This window comes from Lissotriton helveticus, chromosome 12 (genome assembly GCF_964261635.1).
Source record: "Lissotriton helveticus chromosome 12, aLisHel1.1, whole genome shotgun sequence".
NCBI classification, from domain to species: Eukaryota; Metazoa; Chordata; class Amphibia; order Caudata; family Salamandridae; genus Lissotriton; species Lissotriton helveticus.
This window is the reverse complement of record NC_136073.1, coordinates 873144795-873160716: the sequence shown is the minus strand read 5'-3', so window position 1 is coordinate 873160716 and position 15922 is coordinate 873144795. Positions and strand designations below refer to the sequence as shown.

The 15922-nt window shown below is 47.7% G+C and overlaps 1 protein-coding gene across 1 annotated transcript in view; it reads right to left on the bottom strand.

Annotated features, from left to right (window-relative positions):
• MED26 (mediator complex subunit 26) overlaps positions 1-15922 on the bottom strand; it is a 94311-nt gene that overhangs the window by 9103 nt on the left and 69286 nt on the right. The window contains exon 2 of the mRNA XM_078671327.1: positions 5344-5418. Within this exon, the coding sequence (XP_078527453.1) occupies positions 5344-5418 (75 nt within the window). The remainder of the gene's footprint in view (positions 1-5343; positions 5419-15922) is intronic.

The following is a 15922-nucleotide window of genomic DNA, read 5'->3' as shown; positions in this document are numbered from 1 at the left end:
GTTTCTTTAGGAACACGTTGAGTGCCCTGAGATCCAGGATTGGTCGCCATTTCTTTCCTTTTTGGTGGATTAGGAAGAAGTGAGAGTAGAAACCCTGATTCTTGTGGGCCCGTGGAACTCTCTCTCTCGCTCCCTTCTGCAGCATGGAAGCTATTTCCTGAAGAAGTAATCGTAGGTGCCTGAGTGATCGCTGGCACGGTGGCGATGTTGGGGGGATAGAGGTGAATTCTAGGGAATGTCCAAATCGAATGAGTTGGAGTACCCACCGATCCGTTGTTATAGTTTGCCAATTGCGATGGAAGTATTTCAGCTTCCCTCCAAGTCTTAAAGAATGTAGTGGTGGAGGGGCTAGCGAGGGAGACAAGTCATTGTCTGTTGCCAGCAGGTCGTTTTTGGCCTCTTCCTCTGTAATTGGACATGCCGTAGGAAGATTGCCGTCCTTGTTGAGGTTGTCGCTGTTGAAACTGCGGCTTGGACTGTGAATATGTGTACGAAGACCGATTCTGATAGGAACCTTTGTATGCAGGTTGGCCTCTTCCCCGGTTGCCACGAAAGGACTGGGTCCGGAATTGTAAAGTACCCAGAGCCTTGGCAGTATCCGTGTCCTTTTTTATGGTGGTAAGGGCCGCGTCAATCTGTTCCCCAAACAGGTGCTGGCCATCGTAAGGCATATCTAATATCCTGGTTTGCACCTCCTGGCGGAAAGTGGTGGCCTTAAGCCAACCCTGTCGCCTCAGGACTGCAGCCCCTGCCAGTTGCCGGAAACCAGTCATGGCGGCATCAATGGCACAATCGATGAGCTCTGAGGCAGAGGTCTGTCCTTCCAAGAGAAGTGAATTGTGCCTCCTCTCTGACATCCTCCGGCAGATTTGAAAGATAGGGTGCAATGTCCGCCCAGAGTTGGCGATTGTAACGGCCCAGTAGGGCTATTGAATTAGCCACTTTGACCGTCATGGCCGAAGTGGTAGTAAAGCGTTCGCCAACGGCATCCAGTTTCCTGCCCTCCTTATCAGGTGGCGTCGATAGAGGGGAGGCTGGATTTCGTGAGTTCTTCTGCGCCGCTTGAGTCACCACGGAATCTGGTTTGGGGTGACCTGTCAGGCATGCCGGTGCCATGGAGGTGGCCTTGTATTTCTTATCAAGCCTGGGCACCACCACCTGTATAGAAGCAGGTGCTTGCATGATTTGTTTGCCCTGCTTCCAGATATAGTCAATTATGGGGATTGATCTTGAAGTCTTCCTAGTGGGCTCCTTGAAGTCATAAAGGAAGCATTCAGTTTCCTGAGTTTCCATGGACATATGGAACCTCTTGGCAGCCCACTCAATGATGTTGTGGAATCCACCGATGTCTGCGGGTGGAGACTCCGAGGTCTGTGGATCCGGAGAGGCTGGAGAATGTGCCACATAATCTTGGTCTGCATCCGGGTCCGACTGGTCGTCATCGACTTCACCTTCCTCCTGTTCCCTCTCCTCTTCGTCAGATAAGGGAGCGTCCTGAATTGGTACCTGTGTCTTTTTTGAATGACCAGGGGGGTTGGTCTATGTCGAGATGAAGGAGCTGGCGCCTGTGCTGCTGGAAGTGCTGGCGCAGAGTGTTTCTCCGGGAACCTTTCCTTATAATCCTGGATGAGGAATTGTAGGTGCGAGACGATGGATGCGGGGAGACACACCATAGGAGTAACCTGTGTCTGGGATGGAGGTTGGACCTGTTGTTGTAGAAGGTCTTCCTCCTCTTCCGGCTCCTAGTCGGTGGTTTGGCATTTCAGGACTAGTTCCGATGGACTAGTAGCCTGCGTAAAGGAGTCCTCGTCCGACTCCTGACCTTGTAGTAGACAGGCCGGAGGAAGTTGTTGTATCCTACCGGGCGAGGTCTGCTGCGGCGTAATAGGTCGTTTAGTAATTTTCTCTGTGACATGGCTCACTTGCGGTGGAAAGGCATCCATGGCGTGGGATAGGAGTGCAGACTCCTTCCAGGGTCCTGTCGACATCGAAGCTGGAAGCGACGGTGTCGTGGTAGGTATTTTCGTCGACGGTAATTTAGTAGTCAACGGTGGCTGCGACGACGGTGTCTTCTTCGACGTCATTCTCGTCGACGGTAAAGTCCCCACTGTTGACGGTGTACTCGTCGTCGACGGCTTTCCCACAGTCGACGGGATGATCCTCGTCGACGAGGTAGACTTCGTCGACGGCGTTGTTCTCGTCGACGGTATCGTCGTCTTCGACGAGGGTCTCGTCGTCGACGACATCTTCGTCGTCGATGGAGTGACCGGGATGGTCGACGGCGTAGGTCTACTCGCCGACGATGAAGGCGTCGTCCTCGTTGTCGAGGAGGAAGCCGATGAGGCCGTCGTCGTCGACACTGTCGTCGTCGACGTTGAGACGGTTTTCTGTGCTGAATGCACCATCGACGCTGTCGTCATCGTCGCCGGGACTAGTGGCTGCTTCCCGGGGACAGGCAGGTCCTTGCCAGACACTGATGGCTTGCCTCTGAGGACTTTTTAGAAGTCTTCATAGGAGGGGTGTCTGTGGGGCTAGGGGAAGAAACCCTTGGCCTCTTCAGGGAAAAATGTGACTCTCCAGACACACTCTCACCTTCGGACACCAAGTCATCAGTCTTGGTCTTGAGCCTGTTGAGCCACACAGGAGTCGACCTTCTCGGTCCTTGAGGGTCTTGTTGGAGAAGGTCCGACATATTTTGCAGTCCTTTGCCTGGTGGTGAGGGTAGAGGCAATATAAACATGTCTCATGTTTATCCTCAATGTGAAGTCTTTTCTTGCTGCAGGAGGAACAAGCCCGGAAAAGACCCTTCTTCTGACTATCAGACATAACTGTAGAGAATAATTAAAGTGGTTTTTGAAGAAAAAAGAAATTCCTGAGGAGACCTCAGGTGGAGACTCTCTAGCACAACGTGCGGTAGAAAATCTGAGAGACTTGGGCTCCTGGCAGGAAGGCTCTAGAAGGAGGTAGTAGCCGATTGGCTGTTTTACTTTATTTGGTCCTTTTTACAAAAGGACCCAGATAGGCCACCAAGGTGGGACCCTTGGGGCCAGCTCTGTTTGGTCCTTCCTGCAAAAGGACGTGGATAGGCTACTAAGGTGAGACCTTTGGGCCTATTCTTTTCTATGTATGTCTCTAGGACATTACTTTTTATATACCGGAGGCTCCCGTCTCGACGACGGGGAATGATTCAGGCATGTGAATCTATGAAAGACACCCAAATACTGGATAATTCCTCAATACTTTTTTCCATATTACCACTCCAGTAGAAATGTTAGATTAAAAGGGAGGGTCAACGAGAGTGCATGTTGGCAGTGATGCTAGGTGCAAGACCCTAGAATAAGGCTTTTCATGGACAAGTCTTGACCATCAGGGCTTAAAACAGAACTTTAAGCTCACTTCTCTCATATCCCTTCACCTCCAGTCCAGAGTTCAAGGGCTACAGTTCCACATTCAAAACATAGCAGACTTATTCACCCATTAAGGTAAGATGCAGGTTAATTACTGTTATCGGCCTATCCACATTTGGCTCTTACACTGCTCAAGAATCTTTGAAGGAAGAGATGTGCAGATGGTAGGTCTTTTAGTCATCAATATCCATTATCCCCGTCTTGCTCTAACCACACAAATGACTCCAACAACTAAGAACGGTCATGCGCTACCACCCACAGAATCGAGAAAGACCAGTCTGTCAATCCTTTCAGTGTCCAAGCGAGGTTTCCTCTGTTAATGCTCATAACCAAGAAGATCTCAATGCTAATTAGTTACATGACACCCCAGCTAAATCACTATTTTCTTTTTGTCTTTGCTTTTCTTTTGATCATCACTTCCCGCTGGCTACACTAGTTTTCGGACACTGTTAACCTTGTACTCTGAGCACTTACCCATCAGTTCATCTTGGTGCGGCCTACAATTACATGATAAAAACAAAGATTTATTCTTTGCTTCTGTTCACATCTTTGATTTATTATACATAATATATTTCTTTAATTACTGTACGATTGATGATATTCTGTTTTTAATTGATATTCTGATCAAACGAGGCACACATCTTAATGCACACTGGAAAGCGGAGTACACCAACTCATACTAAATTCTGTTTCACGGTCATGCCACCTTAGGATGCCAGCTGGCGATATGAAGAGCAACACACCTAAGACAGTTAAATGTGCAAGAATACTACCCATTTATTTTGGTGTCCGGACCAGATTTCTCAGAGTAGCTCGTGAGCTACTGGTAGCTCTCCAGCTATCTGCGATTAGCTCTCCTATGTGCAGCATAGCCTACTAAGGTAGATGCTTTTGCATGGATGAATTAAGATACGTATACCAAAATTGAAAAGGCTGTATTGATGATGAAATAACTAATGTTTCGAGAAACATGGTTGAACTTCCAATGTATATTTAAAGATGAAATGTTAGTGGCAAATCGTTTAGCGCAGGGGAGGCTTTATTACTCGTATTATGACCTTAGTGCCAGGGGTACTGTAGCTAAGACTGGTATTCAGTACCCATGCAGTGGCATACCAAGTTGATATAACTTTTTTTTTTGCATTACTGCTGGCAACCCTGCCTGATGCACTGACGTGAACACAGCTCACAACCTTACACAAGGTGGCCACTAATGTAATTCTATCTTATGTGGTCACTATACAACACACATAATAGTAGATCAGCATGATTGTCATTGAACATAAGTAGCTCTTATTACAGAACAGGTTGAGGCCCCCCAGGTCCAGACTGCTAGAAAACTATCAGTACGTCCTACACCTTAAATTATAAGAGGTATGAGATTTTCCTGCAAAACAGTTATGGTCTGACTGACCTGGCAAGATACAGAGGCCTGAAGGGTTTGCTAATGAGTGAAAGGTCCTTAAAGAAGCCAGACTTAATTGACAGTTGCAATTACATAGTGCAGTCCCACAGATCTGTGGGACTGCACTATGTAATTGCCACTGTCAAATAAGTCTGGCTTCTTTAATGACCTTTTACTCATTAGCAAACCCTTCAGGCCTCTGTATCTTGCCAGGTCAGTCAGACCATAATGTCTACCAAGAAATGGCCACTGCCATGAATAAGCCTTTTTGTCTCTCAATACACTTCGCTTGGTTATGAAACACTACCTTAATCTTTGTCAAATCAATCTAGTTCACAGGTCAGTGATGTACAACCATGAATCAACCTGTGGGGGCTGCAATGGTTGCTGGGGAGGGAGAAAGTGTCTTCCAGCTTTTGCCTACCAGAATGGGGTGGTCAACGCTGCAGACAATTGATGCTACTTCCACAAAAGCTGTAGGCTATTCCCTAGCTGTTTATCTCGCAGGACCCAATGTTCAAAATCTTTTACCTCAAGTGCCTCTTTGGTGATGGGGAATTTCTCCAAACTGGAGATCACTTCCAGCACTGCCACCATGTTCTTGATCTGCAAAAGAGAAGATACCTTCAGCAAGATGATTCCTTACAGTCATTGAAACACTGAAGTAAAAACACTGAAGTAAAAAACAAAATTCCTCATTTGGACTGAATGACAAGCGCACATTGATTGCTCCAGTGCACATGCTCACTGTGCCTTGGAGACTCATGACTGCCTTTGCATTGAATTCCACCACACCGTCACTCGCTTCTCCTACCTTTACCACACCGTCACTCGCTTCTCCTACCTTTACCACACCGTCACTCGCTTCTCCTACCTTCAACTTAGCATCCTTGCATGCCATAGCTAAGCCATACTCTTAGCCAAAAAAAGGTGGAACTGTCCGGAGCAATTCAACTTTCAATCAACCGTCCCACACCAGCTTGCATCAATAATGGTCTCAAAATGTTCCAAGTTTAGAACAACACATTAGGACACATCCTATCTAGCACATAACTCAAAATCCATTATGCCAGGTCACTGCTCATGTAAAAACCTCAGAGCTTCAGAACGGATATACAATGGGTAATCATCTTACACTTTAATAGAAAAGGCTTTAAGCAAGTTCCGTTTAGGTCTCTAGTTTATGTGGACCAATGTTAGCCCCTCCAGGCCTCATAGTGGAGGCCTGATATTCTCAGATAAGTCTGTACCAACACTGCGCTAGATATACTGCACAACTGTGGCATTGGAAACATGCAAATACCCACTGCAATGAAAACTGCTGATCATCCCCAGCCACAAACTTCTGCGGTCCCAACGTTACTCACAAAAACTATAACATCTCACTATAGGAAGGCTTGTCCAATTAGTACTACATGAACAAGATACTCTTGTTCAGTATGACACGTCAGCCTCAAGAGAAGACAATTTTTTTTGCTGTAGGCACACTATTCAAGCAGGCACCTAAAACAAACTTCTACAACTGAATTAATTTTGCAAGTGAATAATTTTATAGTCCACTGACAACTATTTGGGCAACCCAATAAACCCTTGGAGGCTTGGGTAAATCAAAATCAAGGTACGGTAAACGTGCCTGCAAGGGATTTTTTTTTACAACAAAAATTCTTCTCGACTCCCAAAGACAAATCTATAAAGCCCTCATTAGTGACTTCAGGAAAACAAATTAACATCAATTGTGTTTGTATGAACAAACACTATGCATGCACCTACAAAATGGTGAAAGAGATTTTTATTTTAGCATCATTTGGGGATGGGGAACAGTGTGAGATGATCAGAACAACGTGCAAGTAAAGTGGGCTAGTGTGAGAAGAAGCAAATCAGAGCAGAGAGGGGAAGCAATGCGTGTAAGGGTGAAAGAAGAAACAGAAGAAAGCAGTGGGGAGGAGAAGCAATGGGGAAAACAATGTGCAGTGTGGGGGGTACCAAATGGGCATAGTACAGTGGGTGGCTAGGAGAAAAGCACATAGGCGACAAAGCAACGCAGGGGGAGAAACATGATGGCAGTGCACCACGGAGGGTGGTAGAAAGAAATCAGTGAGTGCTGAAATGCATACAAAGAGGGAGGGTTAAGAGACATACACGAGAAAAAGCTGGAAAAAGCACACTTTCAAAGAGTACTTAAATCAAAAGAAAAAAGTGGGTCCCTAAATGTGAGCAGCAGAGGACAAAAGTAAAGGGACAATGCTCCAGGTTTGGGCCAGACACAAGATGGATAAGGCAAGCCTTTAAATATACTAGCAAATGAGTGGTCAAAATGCCAACCAACAGTAACGAATGGGCAGGCCCCACACACCTGTATGTTCTTGGTAAGACCACAATTTGTCTGGAAACAGACAGCATGCGATTTTCTGGTAGGCTCGACCTAAAAGGCACACAGATGTATGTATTGCCCATTGTGGCAGTTTCTTTACTAGAGCAATCTGAAAAAAAGTTGCCAAACACTTTCGTAACCAGAGGAAAAGTAGTGTGTCCCTGTAGGCGCAGGACCTCAAGACCTTAGTACAATACCTTGTTCTCGAAGAATGGACAATAGAGAATCAATTCCTGCAAAGGTGTGGCGCAGCGGCCATGGCGGCTGACTACGGAGCACGGGCTCACGGTTTGATCCCCGGGGCCAGGTTAGCCCAGCACCATGTGACTGGGAAATAGCTCGCTTAATCTTCCAGACAGCCCCCAGCACCTTGAGACCCTAATGGGTGATTAGTTTGCGCTTTACAAATATCGGGTTTATGGTTTATTCCTGACTGACCACAGGCGTTACCCTTATTCAGACATCCATTTTAACCCCACATATAATTGCCTGCATTTTCTTACTTCAGGTTCAATTGCGAGTCCTATCAGCATATTAACATACAATCATTCGTTCTAAATTCTATGTTTTACTTGCTGTTTTGAATTTTAAGCCTGCTTGCTTTGAGGATTATCTATCACCAGGACCCTTTACATTCAGTGATGGTTAAATGAAAAATGTGACAAAGTATTACACTGCCTGACCAATGGAACAGAAGGTAAAAAGCTAGATACTACCATGTCCAGCTTTTGGCCACAAAAGAGAAGATGTCTTGACAACAAACTGTATGCCTTTAAAAAAAAAAGTTTGAGTTGTTTCCAAACATTTTTTTCCCCTTTCATGATTTATTTTAGATGACAAGTTAACCCATTCCACCGTCACAATGCACATAAACCATCGAGCTGCACAAGGGGAGGAGGTTCCCGGTGCAGTTTAAAACGCACTTGACGGGGATTAGATTGCACAATCACAAAAAGATTTCAGATCTCTTGGTTAGGGTTACACACCTCCCACTTTCTCCTAAACTGTGCAAGGGAAACAAAATGGATGTTCAGGGAGTCATTTAGAGTGTTCAGCGAGTCATTTTAGGGTGTTAATCACAGCATTGTTTTGTTTTAAACAATTTCCTCCATGAAGGGCAGTAAAGGGGCTTATATTAAACCCCCAAAAATCTGATGGCTATTAAAGCCTTGGAATATAAAGCAAAATAGCCTTGAGGTGGCCACATCTTTCTTACAAGAGAAATCCCACATGGTTTTGTAAATGGTTCTACCTAGCCTCATAGGGATTCAATTGCAGTAAGTGCGGAAGTTCTCTCAACAAAGGTCAGGCTTTCATGAAGAGACTCTTCCACTGCGAATCCCTTGTAATTTCTATTTTCACCACAAGTTCTCAGTTTTGTAAAGCGTTATTTAATAGTACCCACAGGCATTTTTAATCCTAAATACTCACTTAGCTACTCTATATAAACATTTTTACAGGTTTCTCACTTAACTCCTGATGGCCATCGTTCAACCAGTCAGTGGGATGGTTTTATTTCTAACTTTTACAAATCTACAAGCCTGTCACAAAATGAATTGCTCTTCTTTGCGTTAAAACATGATCTATAATGCATTACCCGATCAACACCTTCAGCCGTGTGTTGCCTCTCCATTCACCTGCTTTACACACACCCCAATGAGATTTAAAACCAATCATTTCCAAAATGCAGATTGAGGGAGGAGGCGGGTTTTGGATTTAGAGAGTCTGTTAATAAATACTTACAATACCTGAATTCAGCATTTTCCTTGTCAAATTAAGCCTTTAGAACAATTACACGGTGGCATTCATCAGGATACTTTATTTATGAAATATACAACGTTAGAAGGTGAATTTAATCTAAGGGTCGATTACTACATTCAAGACTATTCTAATGAGTCAGTCAATTATTGTTATCTAACTACATTTACTCATGCCCAATACACTTCCAGCAGTGGTCTAATTTATTCATTCAAATCAAGATTACAGAGCGAGAGAAATAGATTTCTGTTTCAGGTAACAATGTCCCACCATCTTCATTAACTGGTTTTCACACAGACAAATACACCGAAGCAGGGTCGATTCTGAACTGTTAATTGGAGCTCAAATATGATTCAAGAAAGGATAGTATCTCAGTATTGAGAAGGGGCGCCTATCCAATTATATGGTCAAGAAAATAGGTTTTAAAGAGGAGTTGGAGAACTGTTGAAGGTCCACAGCTGTACACCATGCCAGCATGCTGACTTGCACAGAGTGGTTCATACGGTTGATGCACCATTTAGATTTGAGGTGGTCCACGGGCAGCTGTTGACTGCATGATCCCACCTTCCACCAGAAGCAGCTGCACAGAGCCAGTTCTCCCTTCCATGCGTCCACAGTGATCCATGCTCAACCTCTGGCCATCTGCACTGCTGATTTTCTTTTTTCAAAAGTCTCTTGCAGTGGCGTAACACATCATCATGTGGCCCCTTGCAGATTGTGAAGAGGGTCCCTGGAGGTTCCCATATCTCAGACACTCATAGGCCTTGGGCTGAATGGGGCCACCATGAATGGTTCTGAGGGCCCGATGGCTATTTGGGTCACCCAGAGTTACGCTCCTGTTATTTTGGTTGATTTGTGAATGTGCTGTCTTTTTTCAAATTTGTAGTTTGAGTTCTGTAGATAGCCTACACCCTCAAATCCACCAAAGTGACATGTCAGCTTGCGGGATCCACAAAGCCTGTGACAAAGGGGGTTAAATGTAGTAGCAGTGTCTACCCTCATTATCCAAAGGCTGGGATCTTAGCCCCTACCTCCTTGTATGTCGATAATTTTCCCAGGATGCATCTTGCACTCGGCTTACAACAAAACGTTTCAGTTGCACGCAGATAATCAGAACCTCAGTAATCGTGAAGTTCAAACATTTGCACTAGTTCCACACAAAAAAAAGTCAATTCAAATTTCAATTTTATTGACAAAAGGTGCCACACCCAACATGGCAGCCTAGCAGTCAAGCTATCATGAGTAACCACATTGGACATTTAGGTTTTTTGGCTTTGCTTACAGAAACCACTTAACAGAACCAAAAAAACGGGATTGATAGTTAACAAAACAGCATGCACTTCAAAGCGGACAAAAATTCATACACCAAACTGCGCTGGGAACAAGTTTTGCTCACGTTTAATGAATCAGCACCAAAGTTAAGGGTTTTAAAAGTGTCAATCCCAAGGAGCGCACAATGCCCCTAACGCGAGCGGCTACACCTTCATTAGAAGGTGTGCCCCTGGATGCTGCCTGCAGTAAAGGTACACTCAAAGAACCCTGGGTGAAAAGGTAGGATTTCGTGATCATTACGAAATCACAGTTCACTCTGTCCTGGCTGAAAACCTTTGTTTTTATGCTTGGACATAAAAACAGCACAGCAGATACGTGTCAGAGAGCAAGTCCTCAGTTTTCCAGGGGCTCCCTGACCTCCCTGCACCCCCTGCCTCCAGTGCCCTCGAGCTTCACACATACACTGCAGATACAGACGGAAGCAGAGAGCGTGATCTGTAAACTCACCTCCCCCCGCTGAGGACATTGACTGCCCCGGTGGGGCCCGGCGCGCCTGGGTCTGTGCCCCTACCTACACTCTGGGCCTGCACGGTACTAGGTGGCTTGCAGCGCGCCGCCGATGCTCGTGGCCGCGCCTGCTGCACTAGGTGTCGCCCGCAGTGAGGGCAGGCGGCTCCCCCGATGTGTCCTCGCCTGCCCCGGCGCTCCACCCCTCCAGCCGCCCCTCCCCGGGTGCATCTCTGGGGACCACGGACCAGGAGGGGAGGTCCCGTCCCCCGTGCCCTGGCCCCAGACGCAGGGGCCCGCAGTCACCACCGCAGGTAGAAGGCACCGCACCCACCCTTCAACACAGACATCTGACACTACTCTTCGCGGTGATCACAGCCCACGATGACCGGGGCAGGAGAGCGGGCACCACAGCTCGTGATAGACCGAGGGGCGGCGAGCCAGGGCACAATAATACCTTTCGAAAGGGTTGTGCACGATACACCGTACAGCGCTTTAGCAGCTCCCGGACATTATAACAAACACAAATATCCTTAAAACAAGGAGCACCAATGAACAAGCATTTGCAATGCAATAGGTCTCGCATTTACGCGAGTTTGAGCTATTGGCATTGTAAATGACAATGCCTTTTAATTCATGTTTTCGTTTTTGAAACATAAATAAAACGCATTGTCATTTACAATGCCAATAGTTTAAACTCGTGTAAATGCGAGACCTATCGCATTGCAAATGCTTGTTCTATATTGTCTTCCCAGGGTCTAGACATTGACAAAAAAATACCCACCTTCCTAGACCAGCACAAATTATTTAGGTCCAACACGTACCTTTTTTTTTAATCCAACTGCTCTGTCCTTACTCGGTGCTCTCATCTGCCCCCTTAAACTGTTCAAAGTGATTGGCAAAGTGATTGGCATGGTATGGGGCGGCTGTGTTTTATCCTCTGATAAAAGGAGATGCAGTAAGTGTGGCCCATAGTCCGGGTCCCGTTTCAATGGGGAATCCGCCAGCCAAGCGGCGTCATCGTTACAAACCCGGGCTGGCCAGGCGGGAGGGAGGAGAGCGCGAGAGAGAGAGGGAGAGAGAGAGGGAGAGAGAGATCATGAGAGGGAGGGAGAGAGAGGGGGCCAAAGTGTGCGAGGAGAGAAAGTACAAAATGTAGGGCCAGGGAGAAAGGGGTGAAGTTTGAGGGATGAAAAAATACGGATATGGGATTGGTGGGTACGAGGGGTGAGAGAGTGTAGAGTGAAATTAGAATGGAGCATGTGGAGTGGGGAAGAAAGAAGACTGAAGTCATGGAAGTGGAAGTGGAAGTGGAAGTGGAAGAGGTTAGGGAGGCAGTAATACTAGTGAAAGGGAAGATTGCACATGTGGAGCGACTGGTATGGGGATTAGAGGAATAGAATCGAAGAGACCACTTTCCAACCCGGGAAGGATGGCGGGCGAGTGGTCCCTGCCAGGATTCAAACTCTTGACCTGCAGATCACCACCTCGCAGAGGCCAGCGTTTGACTCACGAGCCATCCCCGTCAGTAAGTGGATTCACAGTCAATAATATGCTAATATGAAAATACATCCACACCTGTCCGCAGGAAAAACGCAAGTGCTCAAACTAATAGTTGGGTAAGTACAGGGACTAGTGCAGCGTTTGGAGAACGGCTTCAGGGAGCTGCAACGGGTAACACATGACCCCTGTAATGGCTCCTTTGGAGAGGGTCCACCGAGGCTGCTGAAACGGCGGAAGAGTGATTCTGCATTTGGTAATTACACAAGCCTACGGTCATGATACTGCAATTCGGTATTTTGTTGCAAAATAACGGTTCCGTGATTATAGAGAATGCGTCAGGCAATCACAGCCACACCAGAATGCAATCACACCTATCAAACAAACTGGAAAACCATGCCGCCTTCTTACTTTGATTCAGCTTCCACAGCACAAACCTGAAAAGCCAAGACAAAATATAAACTGTGTTTTACACGTCGAGCCAGACTTAACCAAGTGTTTTTCAAGTTAAACAGATGCGCAATGAGCACTTTTGTTTTGTAAAACCTACACCGAGAGCCCATTAAAGAGAAATGTAAGAATCTAGTATCAAGTCATGGTGGCATTGGTTTAAAGTTTGCCGTTTTGGGACAGATTCTCGGAGTCGGAACAAAAAACAAGTGAAAGCGGGATGTAAGTAGGGGGGAGGAGAAGTCTGGGCAGGCAGGATGACTCAGGGGAGGGGGCGGAGCGGGGCAGAGCGGCATGTGGGTGTGAAGAAGCCGGGCCTTTGAAGTGAAGCTAAGCTTCACTTCAAAGGTGTCGGAGGAATGCGGGCGGCTGTGCACGCGCTTTTAAGCTCAATGCACATGCGCATTGAGCTTAAAAGTCACGGGCACTGCAAGGAATCGCCACGATTCCTTGCAAGTTAGATATAGAGTCGATGAGCCCCTATAGTCTCGCTTGCTCGATGCGCATGCGCATCGACAGGCGAGACCTAAAAAGCCACCATAGTCGATTTCACCTAGAAAGAAGCGAAGCCAGGTCGAGCAAATGGACTCTAATATAATTTTTAAGTTTGGGGGACACATTCACTCAAACGAAGATGAAGCGCTCTGCCGCGTTAAAGAGCATCCATAAACCGCACAGCCCTACGAGGCCTTACAGAAGGCAGAAGAGAGCTAGACCCATAGGGAAACATAAGGAAAGAGTTAGCATAATAGAGGTACAAGCAAATGAAGGAAAGCAACAGGTGGCCAGGGAACAAATGTATTTGGTGTATAGGCTACGACTCAACTGTGAAGGCTTACACAGAAGAGGTCCCATGCCTGCTAAAGGAACACCTCGAAGGAGGCAGCACGGACTGTGAAGGCTTACACAGAAGAGGTCCCATGCCTGCTAAAGGAACACCTCGAAGGAGGCAGCGTGGACCGTGAAGGCTTACACAGAAGAGGTGTCCAATGCCTGCGAAAGGAACACCTCGAAGGAGGCAGCATGGACCGTGAAGGCTTTCACAGAAGAGGTGTCCAATGCCTGCGAAAGGAACACCTCGAAGGAGGCAGCGTGGACCGTGAAGGCTTACACAGAAGAGCTGTGCAATGCCTGCGAAATGAACACCTCGAAGGAGGCAGCATGGACCGTGAAGGCTTACACAGAAGAGCTGTGCAATGCCTGCGAAAGGAACACCTCAAAGGAGGCAGCATGGACCGTGAAGGCTTTCACAGAAGAGGTGTCCAATGCCTGCGAAAGGAACACCTCGAAGGAGGCAGCATGGACCATGAAGGCTTCCACAGAAGAGCACCTCGAAGGAGGCAGCATGGACCGTGAAGGCTTTCACAGAAGAGGTGTCCAATGCCTGCGAAAGGAACACCTCAAAGGAGGCAGCATGGACCGTGAAGGCTTTCACAGAAGAGGTGTCCAATGCCTGCGAAAGGAACACCTCGAAGGAGGCAGCATGGACTGTGAAGGCTTACACAGAAGAGCACCTCAAAGGAGGCAGCATGGACCATGAAGGCTTCCACAGAAGAGCACCTCAAAGGAGGCAGCATGGACTGTGAAGGCTTTTACAGAAGATCTGTGCAATGCCTGCGAAAGGAACACCTCGAAGTTGGCAGCGTGGACCGTGAAGGCTTACACTGAAGAGCAGCCCCATGCCTGCGAAAAGAAAACCTCGAAGGAGGCAGCACGGACTGTGAAGGCTTACACAGAAGAGCACCTCGAATAAGGCAGCATGGACCGTGAAGGCTTACACAGAAGAGCAGCCCCATGCATGCGAAAGGAACACCTCGAAGGAGGCAGCGTGGACCCTGGAGGCTTACACAGTAGAGCAGTCCCATGCCTGCGAGAGGAAAACCTCGAAGGAGGCAGCATGGACTGAAGGCTTACACAGAAGAGGTCCCATGCCTGCTAAAGGAACACCTCGAAGGAGGCAGCACGGACTGTGAAGGCTTACACAGAAGAGGTGTCCAATGCCTGCGAAAGGAACACCTCGAAGGAGGCAGCATGGACCGTGAAGGCTTACACAGAAGAGGTGTCCAATGCCTGCGAAAGGAACACCTCGAAGGAGGCACCATGGACCGTGAAGGCTTACACAGAAAAGGTCCCATGCCTGCGAAAGGAACACCTCGAAGGAGGCAGCGTGGAGGACCATGAAGGCTTACAGAAGAGCAGCCCCATGCCTGCTAAAGAAACACCTCAAAGGAGGCAGCGTGGACCGTGAAGGCTTACACAGAAGAGCTGTGCAATGCCTGCGAAAGGAACACCTCAAAGGAGGCAGCATGGACCGTGAAGGCTTTCACAGAAGAGGTGTCCAATGCCTGCGAAAGGAACACCTCGAAGGAGGCAGCATGGACTGTGAAGGCTTACAGAAGAGCAGCCCCATGCCAGCTAAAGGAACACCTCGAAGGAGGCAGCATGGACCGTGAAGGTTTTCACAGAAGGTGTCCAATGCCTGCGAAAGGAACACCTCGAAGTTGGCAGCGTGGACCGTGAAGGCTTAAACTGAAGAGCAGCCCCATGCCTGCGAAAGGAACACCTCGAAGGAGGCAGCACGGACTGTGAAGGCTTACACAGAAGAGCACCTCGAAGGAGGCAGCATGGACCGTGAAGGCTTACACAGAAGAGCACCTCAAAGGAGGCAGCATGGACTGTGAAGGCTTTTACAGAAGATCAGTGCAATGCCTGCGAAAGGAACACCTCGAAGTTGGCAGCATGGACCGTGAAGGCTTACACTGAAGAGCAGCCCCATGCCTGCGAAAGGAACACCTCGAAGTTGGCAGCGTGGACCGTGAAGGCTTACACTGAAGAGCAGCCCCATGCCTGCGAAAGGAACACCTCGAAGGAGGCAGCACGGACTGTGAAGGCTTACACAGAAGAGCACCTCGAAGGAGGCAGCATGGACCGTGAAGGCTTACACAGAAGAGCAGCCCCATGCCTGCGAAAGGAACACCTCGAAGGAGGCAGCACGGACTGTGAAGGCTTACACAGAAGAGCATCTTCGAAGGAGGCAGCTTGGACCGTGAAGCTTACAGAAGAGCAGTCCCATGCCTGCCAAAGGAACACCTCGAAGGAGGCAGCGTGGACCCTGAAGGCTTACACAGTAGAGCAGTCCCATGCCTGCGAGAGGAACACCTCGAAGGAGGCAGCATGGACTGAAGGCTTACACAGAAGAGGTCCCATGCCTGCTAAAGGAACACCTCGAAGGAGGCAGCACGGATTGTGAAG